Source organism: Nerophis ophidion, linkage group LG20, assembly GCF_033978795.1.
Source record: "Nerophis ophidion isolate RoL-2023_Sa linkage group LG20, RoL_Noph_v1.0, whole genome shotgun sequence".
Lineage (NCBI taxonomy): Eukaryota > Metazoa > Chordata > Actinopteri > Syngnathiformes > Syngnathidae > Nerophis > Nerophis ophidion.
Window position 1 is genome coordinate 34,648,426 of NC_084630.1, and position 16,717 is coordinate 34,665,142.

Below are 16,717 nucleotides of genomic sequence, written 5' to 3' on the forward strand. Positions count from 1 at the left end.
CATCCCAGAGGACACCACAATGATGGACGCTTTTGACCTCCCTCCCTCCTCAACGACATTTGGAGTCGAACTTTTGCTTGCATGCAGAATGGCCCCAGGCTTATGGACACGACATCACACACACACACACACACACACACACACACACACACACACACACACACATACACCCGACTAGATACATTCCTGTACTTGGTATCATTACAGTGGATTTCAGGTGTAGACATCCGGTACTTATCACAGGCAGTATAGTAGTGAATATGATTCATTAGTATCGCGGTACTATACTAACACCGGTACACCATCTATCCATCCATCCATTACTACCGCTTATTTCATCCAGGGTCGTGGGGGGTGCGGGAGCCAATCTCAGCTTCATTCGGGCGGGAGGCGGGGTACACCCTGTATAAGTCGCCACCTCATCGGTACCGGTATACCGTACAAACCTATGTGCAGACTACGGTTGTACGTAGAGATGTCCGATAATGTCTTTTTTGCCAATATCCGATATTCCGATTTTGTCCATCTCTAAATTACCGATTTCGATATCAACCGATACATACAGTTGCGGAATTAACACATTTTTATTCCTGATTTTTTTGTGATGCCCCGCTGGATGTATTAAACAATGTAACAAGGTTTTGCAAAAATAAGTGGATCACATCATGGAAAAGCTGGTTGAAAGGGAAAAATTGGATATGAGGGCCAGCATGGACGAATAGTGAAGTGAAGTGAATTATATTTATATAGCGCTTTTCTCAAGTGACTCAAAGCGCTTTTACATAGTGAAACCCAATATCTAAGTTATATTTAAACCAGTGTGGGTAGGCACTGGGAGCAGGTGGGTAAAGTATCTTGCCCAAGGACACAACGGCAGTGACTAGGAGGGCAGATGAACAGACAAGCCATTGCTGGCGGAAAAACTAAAATCCTAATCTACGATTTGACTCCCTCGAATGGCCTTGACGCTGCAACAACAGGAGCAGGCTGTAATGTAAACATCCCCAAAGACACCTCAATGATGTGCGCTTTTGACCTCCCTCCCTCCACAATGACAACTTAAGTCGAAATTTTGCTTGCATGCAAAACGGCCCCAGGCCTATGTACACTACATCAGCACACCCAAGACAATGGGTATTTCTTTCCAACCAAAAAGTGCATTTGTTCGTGGCCAAACTATTGAAATGCGTAAAAAAACAACAATCCGATTATTACGACATCACAACAAATCATGACTTTTACCTGGTCCTGTCAACAGGCGGTCTCTCTCGGTGCTGCCGTGGGACGCGGGATCACAAACCAAGGGACACTGCAAAGCACAGAAAACAAGGTTCACATCGGTAATATTTACATATTTCAACCGCTTTTCGAAAACAACACTTCTTTAGTGGAGAATAAAATGAACCCTTTCAAATCAAGCACACAAAAGGTGAGCACCTGGGGACATTTTGGCCCCGTGGTGCAATCACCAAAGGCCCCCGTTGTGACCTCAGTGATTGCCCCATGGCGGGATGTTCATTACCGCCACCTCCATCAACTCGCCATTGTACTTTTCCTTCACCTCAAACACATAACAAAGTGAGTAACCCTGGGAGGGCGGGGCCAAAATCAGGGCCATTTATGCTCCATGTGACATGCCTTGTATTTGGATTAAGGTGTGTGTGTGTGTGTGTGTGTGTGTGTGAAGAGAGTGTGGATGTTAGCCCTTTAAGAACATTTCTTTCACATTTCTGATATCAGCACACGATACTAATATACACCATAAAGTTTGATTGTACATGTTTTGTGTATCACTTATTTTTACACTTGTATAACAGTATTAAAATGCAACTTCATACGAAACTCAAAACCAGTGAAGTTGGCACGTTGTGTAAATGGGAAATAAAAACAGAATACAATGATTTACAACTTACCGTATTTCCTTGAATTGCCGCCAGGTATATAGTACGCGCCTGCCTAGAATTACTACCGGGTCAAACTCGTTTCGCAAAATAATTAGCATATGCCTAGAATTTCCACCGGGTCGAACTCGTCACGTCACGAGTGACACTTCACCTGTCATCATTTTCAAAATGGAGGAGGCTGATTTCAATCATTTGAAATTGCATAAAGGGAAGAAGATTAAGAGCTATTCAGTAGGATTTAAGGTCCAAGCTATTGAATATGCTAAAAAGAACAGTAAGCAGCTATATGTTTTATCAATATACCGTAGCTGCGTGTGTCAAATATGAGTCATTAAATGAGTCCCGCCTCCTGGTGGTAGAGGGCGCTAGTGATCCTTCTTGCGACTACTCGGCTGCAGAAGAAGTGACAACAAGCAGCAAGAGTGAGCAGCGATCCTTTATTTTTTCCTCTCGCTTGCCCTTTTAACATCTAGGATTACATATCTAAAATAAAACAGTTTTCTAAACTGGACTTTTAAAACTGAAGAAAGATAAGGAAGATTTCTATAAACAAGTTATTGATGCTTTTGATCAGAAGGAGCTGCGCATGGACTTTATAAGTAAAGGTAGGACCATAATAAAGTTTTTTTTATTAAATGTGCTTTTCATGATGGTATCCTTACATCACACTCAAGTTTATAAGCGCAGGCCTAAATTTACCGCATGACTTTGGTAAATTTGAGAAGAGGTTTTAAAATAATTTGCGCATGCTTGCCTTTACCGCATGCTTTTGGTAAATGCTGGAGTGAGAAGAGGTTTTAAATTAATTAGCGCCTCGGCGGCAATTCAAGGAAATACGGTATATTCAATTGCATAGACTGCAAGGACAATATATTTAATGTTCGAATTTTGCAAATAATCATTAACTTACAATTTAATGGAAGCAACACATTGCCAAAAAGTTGTCACAGGGGCAGTTTAACCACTGTTTTACATGGCCTTTCCTTTGAACAACACTCAGTAAATGTTTGGGAACTGAGAAGACACACTTTTAGTGTGAATTTTAGTGAATTATGTTTATATAGCGCTTTTCTCTAGTGACTCAAAGCGCTTTACATAGTGAAACCCAATATCTAAGTTACATTTAAACCAGTGTGGGTGGCACTGGGAGCAGGTGGGTAAAGTGTCTTGCCCAAGGACACAACGGCAGTGACTAGGATGGCGGAAGCGGGAATCGAACCTGCAACCCTCAAGTTGCTGGCACGGCCACTCTACCAACCGAGCTATACCGCTATACCGCTTTTGAGGTGGAATTTTTTAAAATTTTTGCTTGATGTACAGCTTAAGTTGTTCAACAGTCTCTGTTGTTGTATTTGACGCTTCATAATGCACTACATATTTTCAATGGGAGACTGGTTTGGACTACAGGCAGGCCAGTCTAGTACCCGCACTCTTTTACTATGAAGCCACGCTGTTGTAACACGTGACTTGGTAATGTCTTGCTGAAATAAGCAGGGGCGTCCATGAAAACGTTGCTTGGATGGCAACATATGTCGCTCCAAAACCCGTATGTACCTTTCAGCATTAATGGTGCCTTCACAGATGTGTAAGTTACCCATGCCTTGGGCACTAATACACCCCCATACCATCAGATGCTGGCTTTTGAACTTTGTGCCAAGAACAATCCAGATGGTTCTTTTCTTTTTAGTTCCGTAGAACATAACCATCCACTGTTTCCAAAAAAAGCAATTTGAAATGTGGACTGGTCAGACCACATGACACTGTTACAATTTGCATCAGTCCAACTTAGACGAGCGAAGCCGGCGGCGTTTCTGGGTGTTGTTGATAAACCCTGCACAAAAACATTAAAACAACATTTTACGGTAAAAAAAACTAAAAACTGGAAGCTCTGTTTCTTGAATGTTACCACTGAAACAGTGGTATTGTTTTTAACCACTTTTGCTCCGTGTCCTCCCTGAGATTACTAGGTCTTGAGTTCGAACCCCTGGCTGAGTCATACCAAAGACTCTGTCCTCTGTTGTCCTCTGTGTTTTTTATACACTTTGATTTTTATTTTAATGTTTTGACTTATTTTACCCTTTAAAATAGTTTTTAATCATATTTGTTTTTATATTGTTTTTATTGGTTTAATTTTTATTTATTTTTTGTTTTGTTCAGTCATTGGTGGAGCATAACATTGTTTTTTTGTTTTTTTTTAAATATTGTTTTTAACATGGCTGTGCAGCACTTTGGAAACGTTATTGTTGTTTAAATGTGCTATATAAATAAAGTGGATTGGATTGGATTGGACCCATTACCACCTTGCTTGGCACTCAGCAATAAGGCTTGGAATTGGGGGTTAAATCACCACAAATTATTCCCGGGCGCGGCCACCGCTGCTGCTCACTGCTCCCCTCACTCCCTTGTGGAGGGGGTCCGGTCCGATGACCATGGATGAAGTACTGACTGTCCAGAGTCGAGACCCAGGATGGACCGCTCGTCGGGACCCAGGATGGACCGCTCGCCTGTATCGGTTGGGGACATCTCTACGCTGCTGATCCGCTTGAGATGGTTTCCTGTGGACGGGACTCTCACTGCTGTCTTGGAGCCACTATGGATTGAACTTTCACAGTATCATGTTAGACCCGCTCGACATCCATTGCTTTCGGTCCCCTAGAGGGGGGGGGGGTTGCCCACATCTGAGGTCCTCTCCAAGGTTTCTCATAGTCAGCATTGTCGCTGGCGTCCCACTGAATGTGAATTCTCCCTGCCCACTGGGTGTGAGTTTTCCTTGCCCTTTTGTGGGTTCTTCCGAGGATGTTGTAGTCGTAATGATTTGTGCAGTCCTTTGAGACATTTGTGATTTGGGGCTATATAAATAAACATTGATTGATTGATTGATTGACCTCTCAGGGGGGGGACTAGGGGATGGGTCAAATGCAGAGGACAAATATCACCACACCTAGTGTGTGTGTGTGTGTGTGTGTGACAATAATTTTCTATTGTTGGTCGCCTCTTACTAGCAATTTTTCACTATTTAGAAGGCACAAAAAGCCATGTGTCTCACATAAATATAGCAAGTGATGGGCAAAATTCCCCACAAAAAGGGCCGTTCTTTTTTAAGAGTCGTCCTGGACAATGAGTTGACAACCCGTGGCTTTTAGCTCAATGGTTAGCGCCGCTTGAATAACCCTCTTTCAGCTGGGATTTGTGGACTTTTGAATTTTAACCCCGGCTACCTGAGCAGAGTCGCTCTTTTGCACGGACAGAACTAAACCCCACCAATAAATATACCCGGCGCCCAGATCCGATCCATCTCCCGTTCTGACAGGGTTTTTATGCCGGTGTCGCCAGAGACGACACGGCGATGCATTAAAGTCGGCGCTCCTCTCCACACAAATGGTGACACGCCGCAATCTTTTGCGGCGGCGTGGCAGCAACATGAGGCATTGAACACGGCAGACGTGTCAGAGGAGAGGCGCGTAATGACGAGCGGGCCTCATCCATCAGGCTGGGCAAAGTGATCCCGACTCACACTCGGCGGCGTGCAATAACACGGAGGAACCTTTCAGGCGAGATGAGGAGTGCGGGGACGGGGGGGAAAAATAAATAAATAAAAAAAAGGCCCCAGCTGCTGAAGAGGGCTCCTGGTTATTGTCAGTGTGTGTTTGATGGGCTCATGATGAAAGGTGATCGTCTTTTTCTCCAAAAGGGTCGGACATATTCATGAGGGACAGGATGTTGGGCATTTCCTTCTACAGGAAAAAAAACTAACTAAAAGTTCTCTTTAATATTTCTTTCTTGGAAATAGTTTTTTCTACAGATGTACAAGATTGGCTTTTTTTTTTTGCCGATATCCGATATTGTCCAACTCTTGGTTACCGATTCTGATATCAACCGATATAGAGTGGGGCAAAAAAGTATTTAGTCAGCCAGCGATTGTGCAAGTTCTCCCACTTAAAATGATGACAGAGGTTTGTAATTTTCATCATAGGTACACTTCAACTGTGAGAGACAGAATTTGAAAAAAAAAATCCAGGAATTCACATTGTAGGAATTTTAAAGAATTTATTTGTAAATTATGGTGGAAAATAAATATTTGGTCAACCATTCAAAGCTCTCACTGATGGAAGGAGGTTTTGGCTCAAAATCTCACGATACATGGCCCCATTCATTCTTTCCTTAACACGGATCAATCGTCCTGTCCCCTTAGCAGAAAAACAGCCCCAAAGCATGATGTTTCCACCCCCATGCTTCACAATAGGTATGGTGTTCTTGGGATTCAACTCAGTATTCTTCTTCCTCCAAACACCACGAGTTGAGTTTGTACCAAAAAGTTCTATTTTGGTTTAATCTGACCACATGACATTCTCCCAATCCTCTGCTGTATCATCCATGTATCCATTTTGGTATAAACTCAACTCCTCGTGTTTGGAGGAAGAAGAATACTGAGTTGCATCCCAAGAACACCATACCTACTGTGAAGCATGGGGGTGGAAACATCATGCTTTGGGGCTGTTTTTCTGCTAAGGGGACAGGACGATTGATCCGTGTTAAGGAAAGAATGAATGGGGCCATGTATCGTGAGATTTTCAGCCAAAACCTCCTTCCATCTGTGAGAGCTTTGAATGGTTGACCAAATACTTATTTTCCACCATCATTTACAAATACATTCTTTAAAATTCCTACAATGTGAATTCCTGGAATTTTTTTTCACATTGTCTCTCACAGTTGAAGTGTACCTATGATGAAAATTACAGACCTCTGTCATCATTTTAAGTGGGAGAACTTGCACAATCGCTGGCTGACTAAATACTTTTTTGTCCCATTGTATACAGTCGTGGGATTAACACATTATTATGGCTAATTTTGTTGTGATGCCCCGCTGGATACATTAAACAATGTAACAAGTTTTTCTCCAAAATAAATCAACTCCATCCACCCATCTTCTTCCGCTTATCCGAGGTCGGTCGCGGGGGCAGCAGCCTAAGCAGGGAAGCCCAGACTTCCCTCTCCCCAGCCACTTCGTCTAGCTCCTCCCGGGGAATCCCGAGGCGTTCCCAGGCGTCCTGGGTCTTCCCCGTGGCCTCTTACCGATCGGACGTGCCCTAAACACCTCCCTAGGGAGGCGTTCGGGTGGCATCCTGACCAGATGCCCGAACCACCTCATCAGGCTCCTCTCCATGTGGAGGAGCAGCGGCTTTACTTTGAGTTCCTCCCGGATGGCAGAGCTTCTCACCCTATCTCTAAGGGAGAGACCCGCCACACGGCGGAGGAAACTCATGTCGGCGGCTTGTACCCGTGATCTTATCCTTTCGGTCATGACCCAAAGCTCATGACCATAGGTGAGGATGGGATGTAGATCGACTGGTAAATTGAGAGCTTTGCCTTCCGGCTCAGCTCCTTCTTCACCACAACGGATCGATACAGCGTCAGCCTGTCGATCTCACCATCCACTCTTCCGTCACTCGTGAACAAGACTCCGATGTACTTGAACTCCTCCACTTGGGGCAGGGTCTCATCCCCAACCCGGAGATGGCACTCCACCCTTTCCCGGGCGGGAACCATGGACTCGGACTTGAGAGGTGCTGATTCTCATACATATATATATATATATGTACTGTTCGATTTTTTGTTAAAATAAAGCAGTTTTTTGGTCCCCATTTTTAGAAAAGTATCAAAGTATTGAAATAATTTATTGGTAAAATATTGGTATTGGTATTTTTTCATGTATATATATATATATATATATGTATATACATACATTGAAAAAATAAATAAATATACATATATATATACATGAAAAAATACCAATACCAATACCAAATACCAATATTTTACCAATACTTTGATACTTTTCTATCATCTATATATATATATATATATATATATATATATATATATATATATATATATATAAAATACCAATACCAAATACCAATATTTTACCAATAAATTATTTCAATAATTTGATACTTTTCTAAAAAAGGGGACCAAAAAAATGCTTTATTTTAACAAAAAATCTAACAGTACCTTAAACATGTTTACTATTGCGAGTTCGTCCTTAAATAAAATACTAGAAAACTTGTCTTTTAGTAGTAAGTAAACAAACAAAGGCTCCAAATATAGTCTGCCAACTTATGCAGTAACATATTGTGTCATTTTGGATGATACCACAAATTTGGGTATCGATCCGATACCAAGTAGTTACAGGATCCTACATTGGTCATATTCAAAGTCCACATGTGTCCAGGGATGTATTTTCATATATTAAATATAATATAAATGTTAAAAATGAAAGAAGATGTTGTGATGGCAAAAAATGGACGTAATCATAGAAGTATCGACCAGATACGCTCCTGTACTTAGTATCTTTACAGTGGATGTCAGTTGAAGATCCACTCGTAGCGTTTGTTTACATTGTGACTCCGGCGAGCTATTATGTGTAGTGAAGCATGTTCATCTATTCCTCGTCCTGCAGTGATAATGATACTTGTAAGAAACTCACTTTATTTGTCGCCATTAAGACCAGGATTAGTGATTTAGAAGTAGCAAAAACACTGCAGACTGCAGCTGAACTTTAGCCGCTACCTAGTCCTGTCTTTAAAGCACCACTTCCTGAGGGCGTTTCAGTGCTATAACTTCACCTTTATTGTCAGTTTTTCGGCCAAAATGCGTCCATTCTCCCTTTTCTGTCCACACACTGTGTCTGCTTGTAAGTACTCTGTGATTGTGCGCTGCCGAACATGCTCCTCTGCTCGTACGATCAGCAATGACACGACTTGTGGTACTTTTCAGAGGTGGTATAGTACCGAATATGATTCATTTTGGTATCTAAAACTAATACTGGTATACCGTACAACCCTAATATATACACAGTACAGGCCGAAAGTTTGGACACACCTTCTCATTCAATGCCTTTTCTTTATTTTAATGACTACCGTATTTCCTTGAATTGCCGTCTTACCTTTACTTATAAATGAAGTCCATGCGCAGCTCCTTCTGATCAAAATAATCGATAACTTGTTTATAGAAGTCTTCCCTATCTTTCTTCGGACTGAAAAGTCTCTCCGTCTCAATGGAGATTTTCCTTTATTACCTCCTGCTTCGATTGAAAGTTCAGTTTAGAAAACTGTTTTATTTTAGATATGTAATCCTCCATGTTGAAAGTGCAAGCGAGAGGAAAAAATAAAGGATCGCTGCTCACTCTTGCTGCTTGTTGTCACTTCTTCTGCAGCCGAGTTGTCGCAAGAAGGATCACTAGCGCCCTCTACCACCAGGAGGTGGTAGTCATTTAATGACTCATATTTGACACACGCAGCTATGGTATATTAATAAAACATAGCTGCTTACTGTTCTTTTTAGCATGTTTAATAGCTTGAACCTTAAATCAGCCTCCTCCATTTTGACGTGACACGTTTGACCCTGTGGAAATTCTAGGCATATGCTAATTATTTTGCGAAACAAGTTTGACCCGGCGGAAACTCTAGACATGCGCTAATAAAAATAATATTTTTAATCCTGAGCCGGCGTTAATGCTAAACATGGGCTAATTATTTTGCGAAACGAGTTTGACCCGGCAGTAATTCTAGGCAGGTGCATACTATATAATCGGCGGCAATTCAAGGAAATACGGTATTGACATTGTAGATTGTCACATCAAAACTATGAATGAACACATGTGGAGTTATGTCCTTAACAAAAAAAAGGTGAAATAACTGAAAACATGTTTTATATTCTGGTTTCTTTAAAATAGCCTCCCTTTACTTTGCTTTGCACACTCTTGGCATTCTCTCCATGAGCTTCAAGCACACCTGTGAAGTGAAAACCATTTAAGGTTTTGATGCTCATTTGACCCACGTGTGGCAGGCAGACGGCAAAAACCAAAATAACTATATTTCAACTCGGGTGTGGGCAGAGCGGGGCGACACAAACTCTAATCACTCAAATCCACGCATTGAATCTCACAGTTTGACAACTTTTGCCCCCTTTTGTCATCTTTTTTGCAAAAGAAACACACGTGCAATGTGCAGCGACAACACACACTCACCCACATGCCGGCATGCACAGACACACAGTAGCCTTTATCAATTTTTGTCATGTCTCTCATCTTACCCACACACACACACACACACACACACACACACACACACACACACACACACACACACACACACACACACACACCACACACACACACACACACACACACACACATACACACACACATGCGATGGAGACAACAAACAAGGAGTTGTGCAGTGACAACACACACAGGCACAAAGAAACTTCAATATTTTTTGTCTCTTCCTTCATCTTTCTGCAAAAGAAACAACACACAGACACACACAGACACACACGGGGTGACAGATTCATCAAGGCGACATGGGCAGATTGTCAGTGACACTGTGGAGCCTGGCAGGGAGCCTCCCTTCACCAGCTACACGAGTGGGCACAACCAAAAGTCAGTCAGCCATGTAGGAGCCCTCGGCCAATTATATAAGACAGAGATGCACACGCGCACATACACGCACACACACACACACACACACACACACACTGGTTGTCATTTGGAATGGGAACAAAAGTGTTGATCAGTACTTGTGGGGACCACCCTTTCTACAGGTTGTGGAGGCATAAAAAAACAATTGGTAAAATAGCCACTGCCCAGTTATCTCATACACATCTTTAAATCTCTGGATTGATGAAGTAACGTGCTGATCAGTCTTACTGGGGACCCTGGGAGACCTGTTTTTTTTGGTCCCCATACCGTCAGAAGTCCCCTCAAGGTGACTGTGTAAACAGAGCGATGTCCCTATTAAGTAAGCCAGAACACACACACACACACACACACACACACACACACACACACACACACACACACACACACACACACACGCACGCACGCACACACGCACGCACGCACCGGTTACCAAGGTGTTTTGATTGATTGATTGATACTTTTATTAGTAGATTGCACAGCTCAGTACATATTCCGTACAATTGACCACTAAATGGTAACACCCAAATAAGTTTTTCAACTTATTTGGGTCCACGTTAATCAATTCATGGTTGATCAGTACTTGTGGGGACCACCTTTTCAACAAGTTCTGGAGGCATAAAAAAACAATTGGTAAAATAGCCACTGCCCAGTTAGCTCACACACTTCTTCAAATATCTGGATTGATGAAGTAATGTGCTGATCAGTCTTACTGGGGACCCTGTTTTTTTGGTCCCCATACTGTCAGAAGTCCCCTCAAGGTGACTGTGTAAACAGAGCGATGTCCCCATTAAGTAAGAATTGCCAGCACACACACACACACACACACACACACACACACACACACACACACACACACACACGTTATCATTTGGAATGGGAACCAAGGTGTTGATCAGAACTTGTGGGGACCACCCTTTCTACAGGTTGTGGAGGCATGGCCACTGCCCAGTTAGCTCATACACATCTTTAAATATCTGGATTGATGAAATAATGTGCTGATCATTCTTACTGGGGACCCTGGGGTACTTGTTTTTTGGTCCCCATACCGTCAAAAGTCCCCCTCAAGGGGACTGTGTAAACAGAGTGATGTCCCTATTAAGTCAAAATTGCCACAGCGCACACACACACACACACACACACACACACACACACACACACACACACACACACACACACACACACACACACACACACACACACACACACACACACACACACACACACACACGCACACGCACACAGGTTATCATTTGGAATGGGAACCAAGGTGTTGATCAGTACTTGTGGGGACCACCTTTTCTACAGGTTGTGGAGGCATACAAAAACAATTGGTAAAATAGCCACTGCCCAGTTAGCTCACACACATCTTCAAATATCTGGATTGATGAAGTAATGTGCTGATCAGTCTTACTGGGGACCCTGTTTTTTTGGTCCCCATACTGTCAGAAGCCCCTCAAGGTGACTGTGTAAACAGAGCGATGTCCCCATTAAGTAAGCATTGCCAGAACACACACACACACACACACACACACACACACACACACACACACACACACACACACACACACACACACACACACACACACACACACACACACACACACACACACACACACACGACAGCCTTGGGAGTTGTGCTCTGCGGTGAAAGAAAAGCACCAGTCTGCATTTCATCTGCTTGTTAAACCTGAAGGTGGCGCTGCAGAACACACACTGAAGAAAAATGAAGAGTACCTACGACTTCATTCCTGCTGTGCCGGCATCCCATTCGGAATATCGCAAGCGTCTCTCTTTCGAGACAAGGTAAGTACTTTGTATGAGATTAGCACACACACACACACACACACACACTGCAAATCCCAGAGAATTTCCTTTAATCTCATTGGCGGAGTGGATTTAGAGAGGCGGTGTTAGAGGCTCCTACCTTCTGGGACGGTACGTCGGTGGTGATGTGCTCCGCCTCCTCCATCTCCCCCATCTTCAGACGACTCACCACCACAGTTCCGGCACCGCAGCCACCATCCGATGACCTGAAAGCGAAGACACGGGCACACTTTAAACGGGGGGAAAAAAAGCACAATTCTCTGTTGTACTCCTCATTGGTAAATGATTATTTGTATAGGTTGTGTTCCAAATGCTTTGAAAGACATTCCAGCATACAGGACACACCTTCTCATCCACACCTTTTCTTTATTTCCATGACTATTTTCTTTGTAGATTGTCACATCAAAACATCTGGAGTTATGTACTTAACAAAAAAAGGTGAAACAACCGATTTTATATTCTAGTTTTTTTCAAAATAGCCACCCTTATCTCTGATTACTGCTTTACCCACTCTTGGCATTCTCTCCATGAGCTTCAAGAGGTCACCTGAAATGGTTTGTACTTCACAGGTGTGTCTTATCAGAGTTGATTAGTGGAATTTCTTGCTTTATCAATGGGGTTGGGACCATTAGTTGTGTTGTGAATGAGAGAGTGTGTCCAAACTGTTGGCCTGTACTGTATGTATACATGTACATATATACATATTGTCAGAATAATTGTGTCTAAGTTATCACAAAACTTTGTGTTTCAATGAGTTCCCGGCGAGCGGACAAAAGCTGTCTTTGATTTTACCAATCAAAAGGCTTGTAAAGCTCCACAGCGTAGGATGGGAAACGACATGAAGGTGTCGGTTTATTTTAAGTATTGTAATCCACAGGAAGATTTTGTTTTGACCCGAGATCTACAAAGCGGAGAGGAAGCAGGACCTGACCCCCCCCCCCCCCTCCAGATACATTTTCTTTGAACTGTTTTGTATCCAAAGGCGATGGCTGTTTATGACCCCCCCCCCCCCCCCAGAAAACAGCTAAATTGAATTCTGTCTCTGTGTAACTCCTTGCCTCTTGTCTGTTTAATAGATGTCATCAGTGTTTGAACCTGACACACACACACACACACACACACACACACACACACACACACACACACACACACACACACACACACACACACACACACACACAGTGGGGCAAAAAAGCATTTAGTCTGCCAGCGATTGTGCAAGTTCTCCCACTTAAAATGATGACAGAGGTCTGTAATTTTCATCATAGGTACACTTCAACTGTGAGAGACAGAATGTGAAAAAAAAATCCAGGAATTCACATCGTAGGACTTTTAAAGAATTTATTTGTAAATTATGGTGGAAAATAAGTATTTGGTCAACCATTCAAAACTCTTACTGATGGAAGGAGGTTTTGGCTCCAAATCTCACGATACATGGCCCCATTCATTCTTTCCTTAACACGGATCAATCGTCCTGTCCCCTTAGCAGAAAAACAGCCCCAAAGCATGATGTTTCCACCCCCATGCTTCACAGTAGGTGTGGTGTTCTTGGGATGCAACTCAGCATTCCTCTTCCTCCAAACACCACGAGTTGAGTTTATACCAAAAAGTTCCATTTTGGTTTCATCTGACCACATGACATTCTCCCAATCCTCTGCTGTATCATACATGTATCCATTTTGGTATAAACTCAACTCGTCGTGTCTCGATTTATGTCTTAAAACACCCTCTTCCTGAGGGTTTCAGTGTTATAACTTCACTTTTATCGCTAGGTTTTAAGCCAAAATGCGTCCATTCTCCCTTTTCTGTGTCTGCTTGATTGTGCACTGCCGAACATGCTCCACTGCTCACAAAACCGGTGCTCTTTAGAGGTGATATAGGTACCGAATTAAACCTGGGTATGACGTTAAAGTGCATCCGGCAGTGGAGGCTCCTCTATGGGGTCTTGGGGCACTAAGAGGTTCACCCCCTTTACTACTGTTACCCCATGTGTCCCTTGGCAAAGGCCTAGTACCTGACTGCCCCCTAGCCAGGGATACGGACAAGACCTCAACGGCGGCGCAGGCGGAAGACGGTAGAAGGCTGCAGCAGAAAAGGGTCCCCAATCGTCTTGGACTCCATTTCTACTGAACCCTGACCCGGATCTGTCAAGGATTGTGTGGTGACTGTCTCTGCACCGGTCTACCAAAGTTAAAGGGGAACATTATCAGCAGACCTATGTAAGCGTCAATATATACCTTGATGGTGCAGAAAAAAGACCATCTATTTTTTTAACCGATTTCCGAACTCTAAATGGGTGAATTTTGGCGAGTTAAACACCTTTCTGTTTATCGCGCTGGAGGCGATGACGTCAGAATGTGACGTCGCCGCGGTAACACACCCACCATTTTCATTTTCAACACATTGTAAACATTGGGTCCCAGCTCTGTTATTTTCCATTTTTTTGACTATTTTTTGGAACCTTGGAGACATCATGCCTCGTCGGTGTGTTGTCGGAGGGTGTAACAACACTAACAGGGAGGGATTCAAGTTGCACCACTGGCCCGAAGATGCCAAAGTGTCTTCCGCCAGACCCCGGTTGAATGTGCTGGAGTGTCTCCACATTTTACCGGCGATGCTAAGACAGACATGGCACAGAGATGTATGGATAACCTGCAGATGCATTTGCAACGATAGTCAACGAAATCACAAAGGTGAGTTTTGTTGATGTTGACTGCCAGCTAATTGATGCTAACATGCTACGCTAATCGATGCTAACATGCTACCCTAATCGATGCTAACATGCTATTTACCGGCAGTGCTAAAGCAGACATGGTACAGAGATGTATGGATAACCTGCAGATGCATTTGCAACTATATTATGTTTCCTTCCACCCACATTTAATGCGAAACAAACACTTACCAATCGACGGATTTAAGTTGCTCCAGTGTCACAAGATGCGAAAGTCCTGATCGTTTGGTCCGCACATTTTACCGGCGATGCTAACGCAGCTATTCGGCCAAGCTATGGCTATGAATAGTGTCAAAAGCTATTCGCTCAATAGTTTCAGTTTCTTCTTCAATACTTTCATTCTCCAACCATCTGTTTCAATACATGCGTAATCTGTTGAATCGCTTAAGTCGCTGAAATCCGAGTTTGAATCCGAGCTAATGTCGCTATATCTTGCTGTGGTATTCCCATTGTTTGTTTACATTGGCAGCACTGTATGACATCACAGGGAAATTGATAGTGGTTTCGAAGATAGCGAAAATAAGGCACTTTAAAGCTTTATTTAGGGATATTCCGAGACCAGTAAAATTTTGAAAAAAAATTCAAAAAATACAACAAGCCACTGGGAACTGATTTTTATTGTTTTTAACCCTTTTGAAATTGTGATAATGTTCTCCTTTAAACAAAGTCACGCGTAGGCATCATCCATAAAAGGGGATCGTCATACTCGTTCGAATGACCGCCGATGATGCTGATAGGACCGAATATGATTCATTGGTATCGTGGTACGGTACAACCAAAGCGGGGATCCACTAAAATGGCTACCTGTGGGTCCCGGGGACTCACTAGAGCAAGGGTGTCAAACTCAAATACAGAGTGGGCCAAAATTTAAAACTGAACAAAGCCGCGGGCCAAGGTTGAACAAATTAACCCTTTAATTGGGACCCTAACAAGTTTTGCATTGAATATTGAACAAGCAAGGCTAATATAACTTTAGTGACATGCAAATTCGAGTTTTAAATAATAATAATAATAATGAAAAAATATCAATGGCATATCAAATAAAATTTTAATACAAATTTAATGCCTCTTTTCTATTTGCAGCCTTCTGAGGTAAATATCAAAATATATTGTAGCGTCCCAAAAGAGTTAGTGCTGCAAGGGTTTCTGGATATTTGTTCTGTTATGTTTATGTTATGTTACAGTGCAGATGTTCTCCCGAAATATGTTTGTCATTCTTGTTTGGTGTGAGTTCACAGCGTGGCGAATATTTGTAACGGTGTTAACGTTGTTTATACGGCCACCCTCAGTGTGACCAGTATGGCTGTTGACAAAGTATGCGTTGCATTCACTTGTGTGTGTGTAATAGCCGCATATATTACACAAGTGGGCCTGCACGCTGTTTGTATGGAGGAAATGCGGACGTGACGACAGGTTGTAGAGAATGCTAAAGGCAGTACTCTTCAGCATCTACATGCTGCCGCTGGGTGACGTCATACGCAAATACGGTGTTAGCTTTCACTGTAATCCTGATGACACCCAACTCTACATGCCCCTAAAGCTGACCAACACACCGGACTGTAGTCAGTTGGAAGCGTGTCTTAATGAAATTAAACAATGGATGTCCGCTAATTTTTTGCAACTTAACGCCAAAAAAACGGAAATGCTGATTATCGGTCCTGCTAGACACCGACCTCTATTTAATAATACAACTCTAACATTTGACAACCAAATAATAAAACAAGGTGACTCGGTAAAAAATCTGGGTATTATCTTCCACCCAACTCTCTCCTTTGA

At 42.7% G+C, this 16,717-nt stretch overlaps 1 protein-coding gene across 6 annotated transcripts in view; it reads right to left on the reverse strand.

Moving 5' to 3' along the window:
• inpp4b (inositol polyphosphate-4-phosphatase type II B) overlaps nucleotides 1-16,717 on the reverse strand; it is a 469,469-nt gene that overhangs the window by 161,322 nt on the left and 291,430 nt on the right. For all 6 annotated transcript variants that reach the window (XM_061881071.1, XM_061881076.1, XM_061881074.1 and 3 more), the window contains 2 exons: nucleotides 12,311-12,416; nucleotides 1,243-1,309 (listed from right to left, as the gene is read on the reverse strand). In XM_061881071.1, coding sequence (XP_061737055.1) covers nucleotides 1,243-1,309; nucleotides 12,311-12,416 — 173 coding nt within the window. The remainder of the gene's footprint in view (nucleotides 1-1,242; nucleotides 1,310-12,310; nucleotides 12,417-16,717) is intronic.